This window comes from Kogia breviceps, chromosome 3, assembly GCF_026419965.1.
Source record: "Kogia breviceps isolate mKogBre1 chromosome 3, mKogBre1 haplotype 1, whole genome shotgun sequence".
In the NCBI taxonomy this organism is placed as follows: domain Eukaryota; kingdom Metazoa; phylum Chordata; class Mammalia; order Artiodactyla; family Physeteridae; genus Kogia; species Kogia breviceps.
Window position 1 is genome coordinate 27,010,397 of NC_081312.1, and position 22,171 is coordinate 27,032,567.

The following is a 22,171-nucleotide window of genomic DNA, read 5'->3' on the forward strand; positions in this document are numbered from 1 at the left end:
GAAGGGAAGAAAGAAGGGGTGGGGGGTGGGGAACCCACTAGAAAGAAGACTAAAACAAAAAGGAGGAGTCATTGGAAAATGGGAGAAAGCACATACTGGTACCAGCCAGAGCTTCTTGGAACAGTTCCCAGTCTGGCTGCCAAAGAGCTCTGGAATATATTTGTTAGAGCTGGATTCCTGTACAGTCCGTTGCAGACTTTTTCTGATTGCGCTCTGACAAAGAGACCCACACTTTAGTTACAATCCCTGCTTCCCACACCGAAAGCTAGTTAGTCCTCAGGGGACCTCCAACTAAGTTCACCACTGGCCTCTTCACATGCTACGTGAGTTTAGAAAGAAGTAAAAGTCCACCACATACCTTTTACTCTTGTAGAATCACTAAGCCTCTCTACCCCAGTATCCCATTCCCAACTTCCCAAGCCACTTTTCACGAAATATGTTAGGCTTCTTGAGTCTCCTTACCAAAACAACTGCTGCGATGAGGAACAAAAGTTTTACAGGCTGTGGCAATAGCTAGTTCAGCAGAGATTATAGTCTTAATGATCAGGTCTTCTACATGGGCCATCAACGCTACAAAAGAAAAAAAAAAAACACTATAATGCATGAATTAGGACTGGATTCCAGAACACAATATAATTATAACAGCATATGTGCTCATTCAAAGAAGTCTCCGTGTGGCAGTCTTGCAAATGGGTGCTCCAGGAGAAGGCATGTTTGTGAAGAGAGGGACACAGGCAAGAATGGAGGTGCTGGGGGATGTACTCAAGTAGTCTCCTATGACAAGAGGCAGACACAGACTGGAAAAGGAGCCTTCCCTGCTTCTCACTCTCCTCCTCTCACCCTTCCCTCTGTGGACTGAGATAGGCCTTTTGGCACACTGCTTCCCATTCTGCTTAAGGCTCAGCGACAGGGTCCATCTTGATTCCAAGCCTTTGTACTCAAACTTGACACTGTCCATTCTCCAATTCATCAACAGGAATGAAAGAGATTGATTGCCTTAGGAAAGTGTGAACTCAGGGCCAATATGGAGATAGACAATTTGTTATGTAAAAAGCTGACCGTATTTTAGTGAGCAGTTCACCGTTCAAGAAGGATAAATTCACTAAAAACTAAAGGAAAAAGCTGTCTTCCAAACTAGAAACAAGAGAAGGGATTTGGGGAGCCATGGTAAGTAAGCCTGTTGTTCTCCATCTTGTAAAGGGCAGGAAAAATTAACACCAAGAACAATGATCCCATCAGACATCTCAGCAACACTATTAGAATTCGAGAGAATGACTCCTGGTTAGAAATAATAGTACAGTTATACGAAGAAGAGAAGTCAAAAAGGAAAAAGCCCTGGTACTCACCAGTTGTATCTCTGCCTTCTTGTTTCAGATACCTAAGCATAGCACTCATGCTCCATTTGTTCCCATAATCCTCCACTTCCGGATCATCACAACTAAAACAAATTCATGGATCAATGTCACATATGCAACTAGGCCTGGCTCTAGAAACAAGATTTTTTTTACAAATAGCCTTCTTTCCTTATCGGTCTTTAGAAAAATATTCCCTTTGCTGACTTCCACTCACCCAGTTTTTCTTGGTCCTTTTTGTCACATACGCCTTTGTACCAGTTTCTTCCATTGAAATGAAAATGCATATAACTTGCCTTAATGAGGGGGGTAGGGGGAAGGAAGGCAAATTCCTCCTTAACCAAACAATTATGCATCATGAACCAGTAGAAGAAATTTGTGAAAGAATGTAAACAAATTTAAGAATGTTTACAAAATATTAACAGATTGAAATGCTTGGGGATACTAACCTTGCCTTTGAGGTAAATGTCACATGAGCCCACAAACCGGCCTCTAATGCCATTTTCAGACCAGAACTGAGTCTAGATGGGCTAGTAAGCTAATCTAGCGCAGCATTTTAATGAGTTAACCCTGGACAGAACTGCGCTGGCATCTGAAGCAAGCTCCCTTCTGTCTAGTGACAGATATGGCTTTTTCGGATACCTTTTGGGGTATCACCCAAGGGAGAATGCACTAAAGCAACAACAGAAGTAATGAAGTACACCACTGCTACAGCAACAAAATGGCAAACAGGGCACATTCCCCGATTGTTGGAAGGGTCTTGCAATCTGAAACCTGTATTTTACAGCTGCCCCCTTATTCCCTATCACCACCCCACAACCCACCAGTTGCATCTTTGCTCATCTTCCAAAGTGCAGGATATTGCATCTTCAACCAATTCCTAACACCGGTCACAGGACACTCAATGAAATCTATATAGCTTCGGCAACTATGCCATCACTTCCAGATTCCTTTCTTTTTTTCCTTGGACCTTCTAGGCACCTATTTTTAGTCTGAGTAGAAAGTAACTGTTTGGGTTTCTTTTTTATTTTTCCAGTTTCTGGCAAAATTATCAGGATGAAAGAAAACAGAGCAGAAAGAATATTTCCACACAGCTGGGCTGGTACTCCGTTCCACTGAATCTTTTTCTGAGATGGCCTCATTTCTTTTTTAATTTAATTTATTCCTAACGTTTTTTCCCCCAATCATAAAAGTGTTTCTTTTAGAAAAACTTAGGAAATAACATAAAAGTACAGAGAAGAAGACAGACATCCCCCACCCAAAATCCCATCCATTATAGTTAAGGACTGCTAACATTTTAAGATATATCCTTCTAGTTTTCTTCTCTCTCCCACACCCCCGAGGGGGTGTGGGAGAACAGCTTTAGTTATCCTACATATTCAAAAAAGAAATTAAATTGCATGTACTGTGTGGTAACTTGCTTTTTCCACCTGACAATGTGCAGTGATGAACATTCTTGTTTCTAATCTTGTGTATAAGTCCTTTATTTCTTAAGGTTAAGCTCCTAGAAATAGAATTGCTGGGTCAAAGGACACAAGCATTTTTGAAGCTTTTGATACATTTTGCCAAGTGCTGAAATGACCTAATTTCTTGACTTCGAAAAAGTTCCATATGCCTATAAAATTCCTACCTCTAAGTCAACTGAGGGAACTTGACAATGAGGCAGACGAAACTTGGGAAGGAAGGCATGTTTTGGTGGAGAAAGGGGACACTGTAGGTGGGCAAGCAATAGAGAAGCCGTAGCAGGTAAGCCTCAAAACTACATGAAATGACTCCAATAGCTCTAAGTTACACGGATATGAGCGTAAAGTTTTCCTCCAGTGCAACAAGTTGACTTTGCACTTCTCCAACACCTGCCTCGGAGACCGACTTCCCTGGCTCCTGGCTCAGGCTCAGCCAGTACCTGACATAGTCTCCACTCTTCTTATTCACACTGTAATTGGTCAGGTGCATGAACTGGTTCCGAATATTCTTGGCTCCTTGGTCATATCGTACAGTGGCAAACCTGATAGAAAAGACACAGGTTAAATGTCAGGAACAGGGCTTCGATAAAATACAGGATCAATGAGACATATTAATGTCTCCCTGTATTAACAGGGAGGTGGCATCCTCCTCAAATACTGAGTGCTTATTAAGTGCCAACCCCCACGCTAAGTGTTTCATGTACAATATCACATTTAATTCAATCACTAACGCAATTCTCTGAAGGAGGTACCATTATGTCTAATTTTTAAAACAGATATGAACATTGAAATATGATCTGGAAGATTAAGTAACCTGCCCCCAAATCACACTGACTCCAAAACCCATGTTCTTAACGACGAGATGTTGCTTTTTTGATACAGAACCTTAGACGGATAGGAAAGATGCCAAATGAAAACAAAGTTATTCACAATCAAGGAAACTGTGTATAGGATGCTGTGGATGATGGCACATTAGCCTGTCAAGAAACACCTGAGTGCCTACACAGTGCCTGGTACTAAAAGCATTCTATGAAAAAGATTATGCAAAAAGAAAAAAAGGACAGCATAATAATATAAAGACTTAGAACTCACATCCATAGGAAAAAAACAGAACTGATCTATAAAATTAAGAAAACAATAATGGCAGCATTAACAGCATACAAAGCCTAAGTCTGCAGAACAGCATAACTATGAGGCTAGAGTGGATTAATTTCTGAATTTGGAATGACGGCAAAAAGAGGGATTAAACACGGAGCCCACTGAAAACAGAGCAGCAATTTGATATCCTGGACTGTTGCCAAAAGAAGACCAAAGTATAAAATATATGTGCCTCTGAAGGAAGTAGCCAAGGAAAGAGAAAACTTTCCAGTGATGCTCAGCATCAACAGAAGTACACTCGAGTCGAATGATTATGGTAAATATCACCCCCTGTTTACATACCACTCTAACCGTATCACCCTTCACTAAAGTGGTTTTCCCCAGAGGCACAACCAAGTGTGTGAAAAAAAAAATCCTGGAAGGCCACAAGTTTATTTTCACATGATTTACAAATTATTTACATGTGCTTACTCAGACTATGAAGTCAACGTGCATTTTTACCACATTGAAGGGCAGCATTTAAAATTTTTCTTCTCCTCTATTTCTTCTCACTCACCCGCTATCTCTGCTCCCTAATTCCCTGTACTAGAAATCTACAAGAGCCAAAGAAAGAAGAGTGGGAAAAGGAAAAATAAAAAAACAAACAAACAAAAAAACCCCAAAACTAAAATAAACAAACATGAGGCCAGGAAGAAGGATGTGGACAAAGAGAAAATGTTGACCAGGCATGTACGGCTAAGGGACAAGAGTCTGATGAGCATTACGTCTATGCATGAGAAGGACCTCAGATTTTCCAGAAACTTCCGGCAGTTATCACTTAACTTCATCCATGTCACTCCATGGTGAGTAAACCTTACCTATACATCCCAATCTTCCTTCGTCAGAGATCCTCCAATCAAGCAGGAAACAGTCATTCTCTGAATTCTTGTGAAATGTGAAGGGGGCCCATGCAGGCCTCACAGAGGCTGCCTGCCTCAACCAGACATTACCTCACAGTGACATACCACCTGCCATCTCTCCCCCAAAATAATGATTTAGAGGGAGGGAAAAGGTTCTGCTTCAGAGAAAGAGGTTTTTCTTTGCTTCTAAATACAAGTACCTGATCTAATTTGGTCAACAACATGAAAAGACTGGCAAAGGCCTGGCAGTTAACTGTAAACTGGTACCCAATACATCTGTCATTCCTGTCCTCCTTTTTTCAATAGGACTGCATCTCTAAAAAAATAAGTTTTCTTCTTCCTAGTCTTCCTTTTAGCTGGGACATTTATATTCTGAAACTCAGGAAGGACAAGATTATTAATGTTATAGTTCTTCTAAGTATAAGAAAAAGTAAGAATTAGAGAAAACAGAAACAAAAAACTAAGCTCAGTGGAAAAGTGACCCAAAAGGGCAAAAGTGCTACACTCTTTATTTCAGTCAGCTGAACAAGGAATGTAGCAGACCATGTAGAGGAAAGGCAGGTGTATATGCTCAGCTTTCCTCCTAACCCAGGAAGAGCTTATGGTTCTCACTAAAATCTGGATTAAACAAACCACATTCATCTCTGATCACCATTTTCCAAAATTTTCTTCTTATTTTCTAGATCAGAGGTCCCATGAGTCTTAGATCTGGCCTACTAATCAAGTTCTGATTAACCTTCAAAGGTTGTTTTTTGTTTTTAAACTTGAATAACTTGGCCAGCATTTAAACTTCAGACCTTCCTTCCTGAAGCCCAGTGGCAGCCAGGGCCCATGTGAGGAAGATGGTGGACAGGATGGGAAGGCAGCCCAGAGGTAGTACAAGGAGGTTATCTAAGCAGGGTGGTGTCCCCACAAGGGTCAAAGTCCACACAAGGAGGGCATCTGAATGGGGTAGTGACACCGAGGTTGGGAGACTGGCTACCTACGAGGGAACTGAGTAAATAAATATGTTGAAGATAATAGAAGTCAGATTTCTCACTGTTGGAAAAAAGATAAAAAATATGGAAAGGGAAAAAGCTAGAATGAATGATGTAGTTTTGAGCTAGAATTGGAGGTATTCGTATGAACTCCTGATTTTCAATATAGAGATACAGAAATAAATATAGATGTAAATGTGTATGTATGTGTACATGTACGTATATATATATATATACACATATTATCCAGGTATGTCCATTGCAAGGACCTGACAGCAGAGACACCCCAGAACAATGAGCATATCTAGCACCTGGATCTGTATGTCTAAATACTATCCTCCATTAAAAGCAACCACTGCTCCTTGGAGAAAATAGTTGATTCCAGGCTGGGACAGAGAAAGAAGATGAGCCTGAAATATCTTGTGCTCAAAGAATGAGGGGACATGTCAGAAGGACACAAAAGTCAGCTTAAACGGGCTCCCACTAGCCAAATCTGGGACAATTTGAGCATCAAAATAAATCATGATAGTAAAGGATTACAACCCATTAAATAACACAGGAATCCTTAAGTCCACATTGGTGTATATAAACAAATGAATAAATGAACAGGATGGAGAGAAAACTCTTTCTGGGAGTAAAATACCAAATAATAAAAGTAAAAGGAATAATGAGATTAGAAAATCATTATTCCACAACCATCATAGTAATAATTCATTCAGGCAAGAAACATCAATGAATATTAAAATTGTTGGGTGAAAGTGAGATGAAGAATGAGATTTTACATGGTCTCAAAGTATCTCTTCATAAGATATTTATTAATTACAGAGGGGAAAACAAAGTAAATTTACAGTGGAGAAATCTGCCAAACATTGTCTTAAGTGCTCAAACACCACTAAATAGTTATCATGTACCATCGGATTTAATGCAATGAGAACATGGCATCACTTCTGTGACATTCTGGCCAAAAATACATAACCTCAGTCTAATTATGAAAAAATATCAGACAAAAACAAATTGAGGGCCATTCTACAAAATGACCAACCTAAATCTTAAAAAATGCTAAAGTCATGAAAGTCAAGAAAAGACAGAGTAAATGTTCCAGATCAAAGGAGACTAAAGAGACTTGACAACTAAATATAACATGTGATCCTGGATTTGGAGCTTTCTGTTATAAAGAACATTATCAGGACAGTTGGCCAAATTTGACTGTGGTCTCTAGAGGAAAGTTAAAAGGCAGTTCTTCATACTATTTTTACAGCTTTCCCATAACTTTGAAACGGTTTCAAAATTAAAAGTCTAAAAACAAAAGTTTCTCAATAAAAATCTAGATTTTTCAGCCCCTCTTAAAAAACCAGAAGATCTGACAATACCACCTGTCTTGGTCCATTCAGGCTGCCACAACAAAATACTATAAACTGCATAAACTGCGAAGCTTACAAATAACAGAAATTTATTTCTGTTGGCTGGAAGTCCAAGGTCAAGATGCAGGCAGACAGAGAGCACCTTCCTGCTGTGTCCTCACAGGGTGGAAGGGGTGAAGAATCCCTCCAGGGCCTCTTATATTAAAGGGCACTAATCATATTCATGAGGGCTCCACCCTCATGACCTAATCACCTCCCAAAGTCCCCATCTCCTAATACTATCACCTTGAGGGTTAGGATTTCCACATATGAACTTGGCAGGTAGCATTCAGACCACAGCACTACCACATATCAATGACTTGCTGCCAATGAATAGTAAATTCCCTTTAGGTGGGACATGTGATCTCTGGTTCTCCAGTCTCCACTGGGCCAACCTTTTCAGTGAATGTCCTTGTAAGCATCTAAGTTTGTGACTTGTGATTTAGATCTTCACATATCAAATTTCACCCTATTTAGTTCTGAAAGCTTCAACACAATTTCTTTATTAGAAACACCTAAAAGACGTAAGTCTCTACTAGGTAGCCCACAACCAAGTTTGCAAACACTGCTCCTAACACATACTGAAATTTACATGATGAATTAAGTCTTAAACCTCCCTCTTAATGAAATCAAGATTTAGGAAAAGCTCTCATGACAGAATTTCATAGCCTTGACCTTTAAAGAAAAAAAAAAAAAAAAAAAGAAAAAAGGAATGGGGGGAGGTCCTACTTTCTTTGTAAATCTGAAACTCTGAGCTCTATTTCATCACCTATGATGAACAGAGAACTATATGCCCTTTTCTCTCTTTTTTTGCCACAGTAAAAATATATAGATTACCATTATTCTGACAAATTCTTAAATCAAAAACTACATTTCCTTTTTGCTTTCTAATGTTTCTCAGTGAGAATCAATACAATGATAATAATTTGTCTCAAACTCTTGAGTGTGTATGTGAAGGAAGGGTTTCAGTGTTAGACATATAGTAGGTACCTGATAAGCACTAACCGAAACTTCGGCTGAGTTGCTTGTTCAGGAACTATACCAACATGGAACTCAAACAAGAAGGAAAGCACAGAGTTAGTGGGGTCTTTGGAACTCTCTTCCCCCGTTCATAAACTACTTTGTTCTTCTATGAATACGACACCACAGTCAGAGTTATAGAGAGTCTAGATGTAGGACAGTTAAACCGAACCCCCCAACCCCGCTTTGACAGCTACATATTCTAACAAACATTCACTACAAATGTACAAAGGGGAGGCCAACTCTCAGGAGACCCTGGCCGTGGCACATGTGTTATCTTTCAGCAGGTGTAACCATTCAGCGCCAGAAAGGCCTGGAGGATGAAGAGACAGCACCTCAGGCGGCCTTGCCAGGAGCCACCGGGTTTCATCCTGGCCTAACCCAGAAAAATCTTATGGAAGAGAACAAGAGGCCCAAGAGCTCTCTGATCTGCTGTCAACCAGCTGCGGCCAGGAGACTGCCAAAGTGCTGCAGTGACTAGGCAGCGCCCTGCGGAGCCGTCTGGGAGAGGATTACCAGCCTGATCCCCTGGTCTTCAGAGCCAGAAATGACTCAAACTTCACAAACAGCAAGGGCCTGCCAGGGAGGGTGACAATGAGCACTGGAGAGGGTTTTCTTCCCCTTGTTGGTGTCTCTTCCCCCTCTTGCTGCTATGGCAGATTCTGGACAGTGTGCAGCCTGTGAGGTAATCTGAATTCCTTGGCAACCGGCAAGTACCTGAATTCTTTCAAAACCACAGGAATCCAGCAGAGAAAAGGTAAATATCCCTGCAGAGCCAGTGTTAATTAGCAAGGAAGGCTACTGAAGAAGTAACTGGGGGGTGGGGAGGAAGGCAGAGGCATTACAAATGCTTTGGGATTTTTTTCTGAATTTCCACTGAATAATACGGCTGAGCAGAAGAGAGGCGGTGCCTGACCCGGGCCTTCTCAGTGTCCCATCTTCCCAATCCACCGTGTGGATGGAGCCCTCCCAGTTCCCTGGACGGGCACTTTCATTTCCCCGCAGCTGACAGGGCTACCTATCTTTGGGTCTCTGATATGATAGCACATTTGGTTTTCAACTCAATTTTGTTTTAATTTTTTTCAACTTTTTATTTTTCCTGTTTCAGTGAAAATTTAGCTATTAGCTTTGTCTCAAAAAGGGCCTCGTCAAATCATTTAGACCACATACTGGATCCACCTAAAACTGTAAAATCCAGAACAAAGTCTTTTTGGATTCCACCTCTGTCAGGAAAAAAAACCCTACACCATTTTGGTAAAGAAAAGCACCCCTCTCTGGAAACTTGAGTGCCCTCTGCTGGTATAAAACAGTAACATACACGTGAAACTCAAAAAGTAGGAAGGGGCAAAACACTCGACTCAAACACCACTAAGACAATTTTTTATAACGCCTCAATATTGTGCCCACGTATAAGAAAATAATGAGAGTCTTTCTACTTCCTATGTTAATAAAGCAAGGACCGCTGAAATGATTAATCTAGAAAGAAACTATTTAGGGTCTTTTTCTTTAGTAAATTTAAGAAGGTAAAGAATTTACACAAAATTCTTACTTCACAGAACCGTCTTATGAAATGAACTTAATCTTTCTGTCATTAAACTTGAATTTTGAGGCCCCAAACAGAAGTGATATGGGATAAGACCCTTCTTTTCTGAAGAAGGAAACCAATTACACTGCCACCAGTTCTGTCTCTTTAGGAAAGATTATGGTTTTCCTTTTTGAGCCTCAAAGTAAAATGGTCTAGTGATCTCATCCCAAACTGCTTATCTTCAGTAATGTCTATTTAAAACAAACGTGACCCAAGATTACTAGAGGCTGCAGATCTGGAGATGCTGTAGACTATTGTTGAAAGTAATGACACAGTCGAATGGCTTCTGAGGATTAAAAAGCAGGAGATGACTGCCAAGATACACAGTGGTTAAGACACAGGGACTTAGGCACATGGAAGTTATTGTGCAGAGCAATGCACCCTTGCAGGACTAGCTAATAGCCTGTCATAATGTACTGCTTACTGTAAAGCTTTTATATTCGCCTATACTTTTAGGTAAAATAGCCAAAGCCCTGAAAATTCTTTTTCTTTTGGTTCAGTTTAATCCAAATTTTTACAAATTTGTTTTCCAAATTATTCTAAGAAACAGTATCCATTTTAAATATATATAAATGTATATACTCAGTTCCTGCTGGAGGCAAGAGAAGAGTTACTCAATTCAGTGGGTTCTGACTTCTAACACACACCCAATAGCCAAAGCACTAGCACATCAGTAGTAAGTTCTATAATAAATATTAGTATTGTTCTCATTTTGCATCTGAGCCATTGAGGCTTTAAAACAATGCCGAATTTTACCAATAGCAAGGGCTATTAATATTGTGGGTGAAATACCTTTGGAATAATTTGTAAAACATATTGCTATGATATATCCTTGAGACACAGTAAGCATAAACTTGAGGTCTTTTCCCTATTTAAGAAGTCCCGTTCATGGCAGGACATAATCGGTTCCCGAGAAGGGTACAGGAGACAAGCTGGGTGAGGATGAGTGAAAGAAGGGTGAAGAAGCTCATGATGCTCAGACATCTCATGTTACAAAATGGAAAATCCTCAGCATCTTATACACCTGAGCAAAAGGAAGGGGCCTTATTTCACCTTCTTTTTCTTCTAGATAATATGGAAACTCAGCTTTTATCCTTATACTTCAAAATATGAGAGCACATGTGTCTAAAAACACTACAGAAAACTTCTTTCCAATGAAAATCTGATTAGATTAGTAGTTTGTGCCCAGATACCTGGTTCAGCCCTTTACCTAAAAACTGAGAAATATTTTAGTTTTCTCCCTCCTCAATTTTCAAGGAACCAGAGGCCAGAACTAGGGAGCTTCCGTGGCCTTCAGTGTTCTCAGGGTTCAAACACAAATCTTCGTCGAGAATGTGACCACGCTTATAAATGCTGTCACTGCCACCTAGCGGTGGAGGGAAGACATAGCTCAACCAGGTAGAATCTGGTTAACTGTTCTCATCCTCTGACTCTAGTCACACGATGCATCAAAAAATTTTAGTCTAAAAAATAATTAAGGGCTTCCCTGGTGGCGCAGTGGTTGAGAGTCCGCCTGCCGATGCAGGGGACGCGGGTTTGTGCCCCGGTCCGGGAAGATCCCACATGCCGCGGAGCGGCTGGGCCCGTGAACCATGGCCGCTGAGCCTGCGCATCCGGAGCCTGTGCTCCGCAACGGGAGAGGCCACAGCAGTGAGAGGCCCGCGTACCAAAAAAAAAATAGTAATAAATAATAATAATAATTGAAATCCGATTCTAAAGGAACAGTTTTCAGAGTACAACGATATGTCTCAAAGCACCTACACCTAAATATGTAGCCTTATTTTATCCATGGTATTTCCCATCTTTGATGTATATTTCCTAAAATACAGAAACATATATAGGCCATGCTTTTTACAGATGCAAACCACCTCCTAAACTGCTATGCTCTGTAAGAAAACTTTACAGATGCAAACCACCTCCTAAACTGCTATGCTCTGTAAGAAAACTATGCATAAAAAGAACTTCAGAGTTCTTTGGTAAAATATATATATAAGATATAAGTTTTGTGGGAGAAATACATATATATATATATATATTAATATATATATATTAGCATTGTGAGAGAAAACAACACAACACACCAAAGTTATATCCCCCCCTCCCGTTACGCGGGCCTCTCACTGTTGTGGCCTCTCCTGTTGCAGAGCACAGGCTCCCGACGCGCAGGCTCAGTGGCCATGGCTCCCGCGGCATGTAGGATCCTCCCGGACCAGGGCACGAACCCGGGTCCCCTGCATCGGCAGGCGGACTCTCAACCACTGCGCCACCGGGGAAGCCCGAAAGTTATATACTTATTTTAAACAATTTAAAGGGTCTAAAAAAAACACTGTCACCTGTAAAATCCTATGGATATGGGAAATGAAACTTCAAATTATTATAAGTTGAACTTTATTTTGTAAGTCACACTACCTTAAAACTTAAGAAGTACCTCAAGAAAAACAGAAATATATATATATTATATATATATATACATATAAAGTCACTGTAAAATATATTACAGACTTGTAGGTGAAAAAAAAAAAAAAAGCAGCTAATGCCCACCCTAAATACAAAATGGCATGAAACAGCTCAAGCCTTCAGCTCTGGAGTCAGATCCAGGGGTTCAAATTCCCATTCCACTATCCACCTGCTGGAGACCTCAGGGGAATGACTTGAAGTTCCCTTACGCTTCTGCAACTGCAAAAATGCATCGACTTTAAGGTTGTTGTGAGCATTAAAATAAATGTTTGGTATATAACAGGTATACACATGTGAGATTTTTTTTTTTCCTTTGTAGACCATTTGTGAACAACAGTGGCCCTAGGATCTTCATACCAATTGCCATTGCATGAAAATACAATGTGATCCTGGATCCCTGCTGGGAAAGGTGTGTGTTTACATACAAATGCTTGTTCATATGTGTGGATATGCAAGAGAGACTGTGAAGTGATATGACTGATTTCTGTAATCTGAAGCCCATCTGGGGACACTCTTATTTTCCTGAGTTGAATACAACAGAAAAAACAACCTGATCTTAATACACTCCTTAAAGGGTCAACTCGAATAAACACCCTCCGCTCAAGGTCTCTTACCTAGCCAGTCCTTCTTCATAGAGATAGATGACAAGAGGATCATAGGAAGTCACAAGCACATAGAGGCGCACATCAAACTTGAAATCTGGAAAAAAAAAATTGGGGTACACAGGAAAAGCTAAGCTCATTTGTCTTCTGTTACAGAATGAATAGGACAATGTTAACAAAGAAATATGGAGTCCTCCTCTCCCCATGAAACACAGTCCTCTCCCCATGAAACATACACTGCCCACACACCTTCCCTTTTGAGGAAAAATAATAATTATACCATACATTGTAAATATATATATATATATATATATATATATATGCATTGTACAGTTTTCATATATATTTGTTTCTGTTATAACATATAAAGCACTTTCTTTTTTATTATCTCAAAATCAACTTCAAAATAATCCCGTGAGTTAGGTAAGGAACCAGCTTCATCTCTGGAGCCACAGTTGCCAAGAATTTCACACTAGCTTAATAAAGACTTACTAGAGAAGACTATAAAAACGTTAAAAAAAAAAAATTTAGTACGATCTAGCTCAGTCCAGTCAAAGACCTAATCACAACTCACCATCTATGAGCAGGGGGTTGTTAATGTAACGGGAGACCAAGATGTTCTCTTCCAGGGAAATCTGGTTTGGCTATTGAGTAAAGAGAAAAATGAAAGGCAGAAATGCAAAGGAATCCTGACTTACAATAAAGAAGCAAAGTTCTTAACCATTTAGAAATGATAATGTGGAAAACTAAAACTCTAAGAAAAGGTTTCCTCTAAGCTACCCATATATTAATTGGCCATATAACACACCACTTCCATAAACACTGTGAGAATCCAATTATAATGGGGGAAAACGAAATTTACACAGCACCTCTCATAATAAATAGAGCCTAAACAGCTTTAAAGATGTATATACATGATATTAAATATTTACATGCCAAGAAAATAAAAGCTACTTAAAAAATAAATTAAAACTTGCTTTCTCCCAAATGTAAAGCATGTTGGATATTTTAAAATACTACCATTATTCTTACAGGAAGCCTTTCATCAAGTTGCTCAGAGAACTTACAGATCTTTCCACAATGGATCCTGGCATTTTCCCTGTGAAATGGGATGGATATTTCACTGATTCACTCAGTAGTGCTTGCTATGCCACTGTAGGTAAAGAATGAACTAGATCTTTTAAATACTTTTTTCAGTGAAGAAGAGCTGTCTATACAGCTCTTCATAAATAATAATGAGTATGATGGGTACTGTATAAGGCACTGGGGATACAGTGATGAATAAAACAAATGCAATCCCTGCCCTCACAGAGCCCAATCCCTACTCCCAAAGAGTCTGATGTTTGAGTAGAGGGACAGCAAATATATAGAATTTAAAAGAACACAAAGCAGCACACCTACAAGTGCAAGATGTGAGGCTGCAGAGTGGAAAGAGATCTGGAAGAACAATTCCAAGTGAGACTAAAACAGAAAAATCAGTTGTCAGTCACCACAATCCATACAGGACAAAAGAACTCCAAAAGGGAAGTGGCTATAATGATAATTGTGATGATAATAGCTATAGTAGCAACAACAGAAACACTATTAACATTTGCAGGATAACAATTTTAATAAATGTACTGAAGATTTGCTATGTGCCAAGCACTGTTCTAATCCTTCACAAGTATTATTTCATTTAATCTTCATCCAACTCATGGTAGGTATAACACCGTCCAAATATTACAGATGAGGGAAGAGTCAGAGAGGGTTAGGAACCTGCTCAAAGTCACACAGCTAATAAGTGATAGAGCACCATTTGAACCCAGGCAGTCTGCCTCAGAAGCTTAATTCTTAAGCACTATTTGCACCTTTTCTCACAAGTTCTGACCTAAAATAATGGTCCAAATTTAAAAGTTTGCCTTTATAATAATGCATTTGCTATCCCAAGTACTAGTTATAAAATAAGGATAATTGTGTGACCCATAACATCATACACAACCACAAGAAGCAACTCCGGGGTCAAGATAATGAGATTCCTCTCTCATTTACCACTGCTGCCATCTCAAACTCAGAACACAACTTCACAAGCCATCTCTATGCATCATACGGACACTACAACATCACTACTGATTCATACTCTGGGCTTGGTGACCCACACCACTTCCTGATCAGTTTCTCACACGTACTATCTCTATTTTGAGTCAGCTTAGTATGTAAGAACTGATGCAATCACAGTACAAAGAAGCAAGCTGCAGGCTGTGTTCCCAACCTAAAATTAAACAATTGCAGCTCTTTTTCTACTAAGTAACACCTACAGGCTACAACAGATATATAACCACCCAACTTTACTTGGAACCAGAGACTACAATGGTAATGGTCTTCACTCTATGACACATCTAACATCCATGCCCATTTCCTCTCTTCTCTTCCTCATCATATACATTTGTCCCAATGGTCTATACCTCTCATTTCTATCGGCACTAGTAATTAAATTGCAAGCTCACGGAAGAAAAGAACTGTTTGAGTACAGTTTTTTTGTATAATGTAATATACTGATAAGCAACTAATGAAATTTTTGACATCTTCAAGCCTGTCTCCTTTTCATCCACCCCCAATTAACTCATTTTAAATGATGTCAATTCTAAGCTCAAATTGCCCTCCCAAGTATGCTAAAGCAAGAATCTGAATTGTTGGAAAAGCTGGAAACCCATCCATTTTTCTAATTCAACTTTAAGATTAAAGCTCATGGTATCTGTTAAGTTATTGTAAGGTAGACTGGTACAGTGGTTAAGAGGGCATGCTCTGGAATCAGCGTAACGAGTTAAAATCTTCACTTACGATGGAAGGAATAGTAGCTACCTCTTAGGGTTCTCATAAAGTCTAAGTGAGATCATATTTGGAAGGTACCGTGGTAGGCACATAGTAGATGCTCAAGAAATATCAGTTAGTATTATTATTGCCAACTCAGTGGTATCTGTGTGGTTCCATTTCCTGAGTTCCACAACTCAACAGCATTCCTCACGACGTGCCACACACCATTCTGCTCAGAGCAGAGCACTGAATTATAATGAAGATACACAAGAATTAGGAGATGATCCCTATTCCTGAAAAGCCTTTAAGGACAGTGACTCCCTAAATATTTGTTGAACAATGAGAAAAAATGGAGAGCACCTAAGAAACAGAAACAAATAGAAACAAGAGAGCTGTATGGAATTATATTCACAAATCTAGGAGTGAACAGAGTGACCAAAATACTCTCCCGATACTTCAAAGTCTCAGAGAAAACACTAGCATTTTATTTACCATGAATAATGTGTGAGACAAGGATGACTAAATTTGACTTTCATAAATCAAATTCATACCTTAATCAGAAAACACCAGATCCTTTCCCTCCTCGATTTGAATATATACTAAATTGGGAAAATATGGCATTTAGTCACGGTTACTGCAGGAGCTGGAGCAAACACAACTCTGTTCCTTTATGCTGTATTTTCAGAGTTAAAAAGCACGTCATTAAGAGACCACGTTCGCCAATCAGCCAAGATGCTTCCATCTGTAGGAGCTCACACTCCTCTCTCTTCAGTATTACATAAAAGTAATGCTTCTTCTATCCTTTATCCTATTCTCATAACGGTAAAAGTTGCTATTTGCAGATATTTTCCAAACGGTTATGACTATTAGGGGGACTTTTTAATAAGAGGCCCTCTCATTCCTCACTCCAGTGGGAAGACAGGGAAAGATGTTTTTATTTGGCCCTCACACCTAACTCTGCCCTCCCTCCCCCATCCCTCCCCGACTCACATTAGCTCTGCTCGCAGACCCTCCACTGGAGCACTCCCTCCTTCTCCCTCCCCCCCCCCCTTGAATCTAAAAGGAAAGCAGGCAGCAGCCTTGGAAAGAGTTACTTCATCCAGTTGGCTAATGGGTCACATATTCCATGGGAAAGGATCCAGGTATGGAAAAGAGGAGATGGTTAGGCCTGTGTGTAAGGAGGGAGAGGAGAGTATTAACTGCATGGTTTGTAGGTCTGGGTAAAAGGTGATAAAATTCCAGATTTGGAGAAAAATGGGAATATTTTGCCATTATGTCCACATGTTGCCAGCTCCCCTGGTGCTTGCTGGCATCTTCCCAGGCTTCTGTCTGGCACTTCCACCAAAGACCTCAAAGAATCAGACTCATTCCAAAGCTTCACTGAGCGGGAGGTGGCAGGCAAAGGGTCCTGCCAAGTACTTTGATCTCTGCAGGGGGTCTCTAGGGAGTCAGCCCAGGGAGATGTGGGAGGGAGAAGGAGAGCCTGCCAAACGCATTCTCTAAAGACTTGTCACCCCCTTTATGAGACGCGTGCGGCATCCAGGGAAGAGTCAGGGCATGGGGTTCTCAGCCCCACCAAAGAAAGTTTAACTTTTCTATTCTTTATGATGTTGGTTTTAAAATAACAAATCACCAGGGCAAAAGAGCATTCCAAGAGAAAAAAGTCCCAGATGAGCTGGGAATAGATCCTATTCTTTTTGACTCATGTCTAAGAAAATAAAAAGCAAACTTGTACCACAGTTGACTTTCAATAGCAATTCCATTTGGCAGCTAAAACCCAAACCCAAACTAGTGCCGTCTATGAGATTCAAACAACACTGGAGCTCCTGGCACGAAGCTGAAGGAAAAGCTGTTGGACAGGAGCCTTCACACCAAGGTCAGAACAGAGACAAGAAAAGAGAGATCCAAGGCTTATGAGCGGTGCCTTCTGTCATAAAAGACCCAGGTCAAAAGGCCTCCAGAGTGACCCAGGGTCAGGTAGCAGAACTTGTAGCCTGGCCTTGGGGCTGTATAGCTACTGCATCAGAACCAGATCCCATATTTCTTCAGCATGAAAGGTCTGGCCATCAGTGTTTACTGTACAGTTTTTAGTCCAGACTGAATTTAAGGATTTTCCCATATGAAAGACCTCTTAGAAAGTTAGTTTCTGCACGTATAGGAAATAGCTCAGACCATGTGAAAAGAAAGAGAATTGGGGAATTTGGGATGGTGTACCGACCGCACACATGACATATCTGCCTCCCCCTCTTCCCTTCCAGGGTCCCACTGTAAGGACAGAGTAGACATTTTTAAACATCTGAAATGATACCAAGGCTATAAAATAGTTAAAGGAGCCAACAAAAGACCAAAGGTTTAAGGAAATCCTGAAAGACAGAAAGAAGATGGGAACAGGTTGAGGAAACACAGCAGAAGAAGCCCCAGCCCCAAATATGAGAAGTGAGAGTGACCTTCCCAAGGAGACTTCTGAGAAGTTCCAAGCTGGCAGTGAACAAACACGAAGAGCAAGAGTGAGCCGACGGACAAGAATCAGATAATTAATTAACAAACAGCATTTACAACAGGGCGGCCAACAGGCCTTCTCCAACAACCAAAGCTTTGGCCTCAGGATGAAACCTAACAACTGTCTCGGGAGGACATCTTCTGCAGGTGGGCACAGCGGTCCGACAGAGGAGTGGCACTTGAGGCCACTGCATCTCTCCAGCAGACACAAAGGTGAAGAGAGAGGAAAGGCAGCACCGCCCCACAAGGAAATCACCAAACTCTTCCTTCATATCCACAATCAGGCAGGCTCTGTTTTGGCAAGGGGGAAGGAAGCAGCACGCTTCCTCACCCACATCCACCTAAGGTATGGCCTGACACTCAACACACTTTGCCCTTGCACAAAGCACAGTCAGTCTCCTGTCCAGTGAGATGTTACTAGGGAATCAGTCCTACACAACAGTAGGGGAAACCCAGGCCCGCTGTCAAAATTTCAATCAGTGCGACTCAACATCTAAGGTCACTGAAATTGAGAAAACCCAACAGCAGGAAAAAAAACACAATCCCATGAAAATTCGTGAAACAAAAGAGAACTTTAAAAAACTTTCAATTTGTATCCTCAGAAAGACCAGCCAGCAAACTACATCTATTAAGCAACAACAGGCTGTGATCACACACACACACAAAAAAGGCAAATCAGAAAATAAGAGTTTTTGTACCTTATGATAGCCAATATAGAAATACAGTAGATGGAATGAATGATAAAATGGAGAGAGCTCAAACTGGTGATCCAGAAGATAAAGATGGAAAAAGACAGAGAATTTAAAATGAGAGAAAAGTTGACATGAAGAAAACACCCAGAATGCCTCAAAAAGGAGTTCCAGAAGCAGAAACATAGACAAAAAAATGAATGATTTTTCCTGAACTAAAGAAAAACACTACTTTCCAGATTGAAAGGGCTGACCGAATGTCCAGGAGGAAGAATGAACCAAGACCTAGACTGAGATATTGGTTAAATTTCAGAATTCCCATCTGTAAAGTTTCTATTGAGTTTAAATTTTTTACTCAACTTATAAAGCAGAGAAACTGAATCATAGTTACTAAAGAGAATGTAAATATCATAAACCTTTAAAATATAAAAATAATAAAAAGTAATCAAAGCTAGAGATGTAATGTGGAAAGAAGGGTAGGAGGTGATATGAGTGCAGTGAATACCAAACTGAGAATTAGACACAAAATGTAAAGTTGAGAAAAGAAGAAACATAAATCAACTGTATTAGGTTACTACTGTTAGTAGTAACCTAACTTGTTGTTAGTCTAGCCAGTGAGACTGGGGTTCGAATTTTATTTCATTTACTCTGTATATGTATTCAACTGAAAAACAACTTTTAATGAGGATTTTGCAAAGAATCAAGATACTGATGACTTTTGAAAAAAGAAGAGGATGAGGAGGAAGAAGAAGAGGGGGGACGGAGGCGGAAAGGAGCAGCAAGGATGCCATGCCAAATTAAGGTTAATTTGCTTGATGACCTTGAGGGCAGGAACTCACAGTTCTCCTCACAATCAGAACTAAATGTATGTGCTACCAATTAATGCTTAGTGCCAAGGAATTAGCGAGGCAGGATGCTCAAAGCAGAAAAAGTACCTCTTTTCTGCTGACACCAAAGGCTGCCCTCCCCCCACATTCAATCAAGTGACTTATTAGCCATAGAGTAACTGTTGGCATGGGAGGAGGTTACTGCCAGTAAGGTGAACAGTAGACTCATACCCATCCTCAAATCTCACTTCCGAATGCAGACTTAGTAGCTAAGACAAAGGGTGAAGCAGGGAAGAACAAACACGGAGCGAAGTATGCCACCCGGTCGCATACTTACATTGTTGATCAGGTAGACACCCCGCCCCCTGGAAGAGGCCACTGGTTTTACTATCCAAGGTCCCCGGTCCTTTGAATATGAATCTGCTCAAAATATTGGGAGAGAGAAATAGGGGAGAAAGAAACAAAGAGAAAGAAGGGACATGAGTTTATTATCTCAAATTTTAACACTAGTTATCTACTCAGGTACCCAAAGAATTTTCCAAATTTCTAAGTGGAGGACAGCAACTAAAATAACCTGTATTTTTGGACTAGCCTTAAAAATGAAAACAGAGAAAGAGAGAGGAAGGAAAGAGAGGAAGAGACGGCAATATTACATAATATATTTCTTCTACCATTTCCCCTCTTGAATGAGAGGATGAAGACAAAATAAGGCAAATATCTGGATGTTCGTCTATTACTGTCACAAACAACCTTCACGAATCTTTGGGATCCCCGCCTCCTTTAACTAAAGGACCTCCAGAGGCTCACACCTCAGATGGTGACAATGTGAGTCAAAGGCCAGATCCCCTAATACGGTTATTTTCCTCAAGCAGTTTCTCTGAGCTTATAAGAAAAAATCGCCTTAAATAAAACAACGTGAGTGGAAAGGTAGGACAATCATTGACGAGTGGTTAAAAGGTGCCCTTTACTTTTGTTCCTTCCCCAGGTTCAGGTTTACGCTTTAAATACCTTTGGATCATAGGAAAAGAAAACACACAACCAAAAAGAGGAGTCCCAGAGGCCTGCAGATGGCTCCGGCCTCCACTTAGGGAAGGTCAGTGGACACGAGAGAGAAGCAGAGACAAAGGACTCTCCCTCTGATAGGAGCCAAACTGTCTTTTCAAGGCCACCCAACAGGAACTTGACTTTGTCGGTGCCACAAACCATTTCACCAGGAGAGAAAGAAGACCTCCTTGTCTTCTCTCCGCCACCCTCCCCTGCTTTTTCCCTTGATGTGACCTCACAGAATTAGAAAAAAATGTCATGTGCCACACAGAATGTAAAACTCCATGAGCAATTCCACCTCTGGGAATGTATTCTCTAGTCCTGCTCACACATATTGGAATGTTCTTTGTACAAGATTATTCAGTGCTGCATTTTAATAGCAGAAGATGTCCATCAACTAATTAAATACACTATATTGCATCTATATGAGGGGCCGGCAAACTGTTTTTTGGTAAAAAGCCAGATAATAAATAGCTTAGGCTTTGCAGGCCACGCAACTATTCAACTCTGTCATTGTAGTTCAAAAGCTACCATAAACAATACGTAAACAAAGGAGCATGGCTGGGTCCAAAAAAAACGTTATTTATGGACACTGAATTTCCTATGATTTCCACATGCCACAAAATTTTATCCTTCTTTTGATTTTTTTCAAGCATTTAAAAATGTAAAAATCATTTTTAGCTCATGGGATACATATAAAAAGGCATAGGACCAGATTTGACACAAGGGCTGTAGTTTGCAGACACCTGCTCTACATAATGAAATATTAAGCAGACACACAAAATGAGAATGTTATTAAGGAACAGAGAGGGATGAGCTCAAAGAGACTGTTGAGTGTTAAGAAGTAAAGTGCAGGGCACTGGGTATTGTATGCTCCCATCTGTTCACATACACACTCAAGCCATGTGCCAGCAAGTGCAGAGAATACCTCTAGAAGGATACGTAAAAATATTAATAACATTGATCACCTCTGGGGAACTGGATGACTGAGGAAAAGAGGAGAAAAAAGGCTTTTCACTGATTATTGTTTTGTATTTTTGGGGATACCGTGACTATATTACCTACATAATTTTAAATTCCTGCAATAGATGGCATATTTATATAAGACAAATTAAATCTCTATAAACTGAAGTCACTGAATAGATGTATATATACACACTTTATATATTTTTTCCATTTTGCCATTTTCCCCAAATTCTGAGGATACAATAGTTTGAGAACAAAAGGAACAACTAATAGTAAAATAAAACAAAAAAATTACAAAATTTTTTAAACTTCATTCATTCATTCAATACTCCTAAGTACCCAACCGGTGTTAGGCAGTTTGCTAGTATGGGGCATGCAGAAGTGAAAGGACAGCAGAAGGGCAGGCCCTAAGCAAGTAATTAGACACACTGAGCTCACGAAGAGAGTGAGGGAGCTACATACAGCAATGCCGAAGAAAATGACCAGACCTGTCTGAAGACAGT

General features: G+C 40.2%; 1 protein-coding gene across 20 annotated transcripts in view; it reads right to left on the reverse strand.

Annotated features, from left to right (window-relative positions):
• TTLL5 (tubulin tyrosine ligase like 5) overlaps positions 1–22,171 on the reverse strand; it is a 318,155-nt gene that overhangs the window by 257,668 nt on the left and 38,316 nt on the right. For all 20 annotated transcript variants that reach the window (XM_067028048.1, XM_067028041.1, XM_067028055.1 and 17 more), the window contains exons 7-12: positions 19,996–20,078; positions 13,428–13,497; positions 12,866–12,950; positions 3,256–3,357; positions 1,347–1,438; positions 463–570 (exon numbers count right to left, since the gene is read on the reverse strand). In XM_067028048.1, the coding sequence (XP_066884149.1) occupies positions 463–570; positions 1,347–1,438; positions 3,256–3,357; positions 12,866–12,950; positions 13,428–13,497; positions 19,996–20,078 (540 nt within the window). The remainder of the gene's footprint in view (positions 1–462; positions 571–1,346; positions 1,439–3,255; positions 3,358–12,865; positions 12,951–13,427; positions 13,498–19,995; positions 20,079–22,171) is intronic.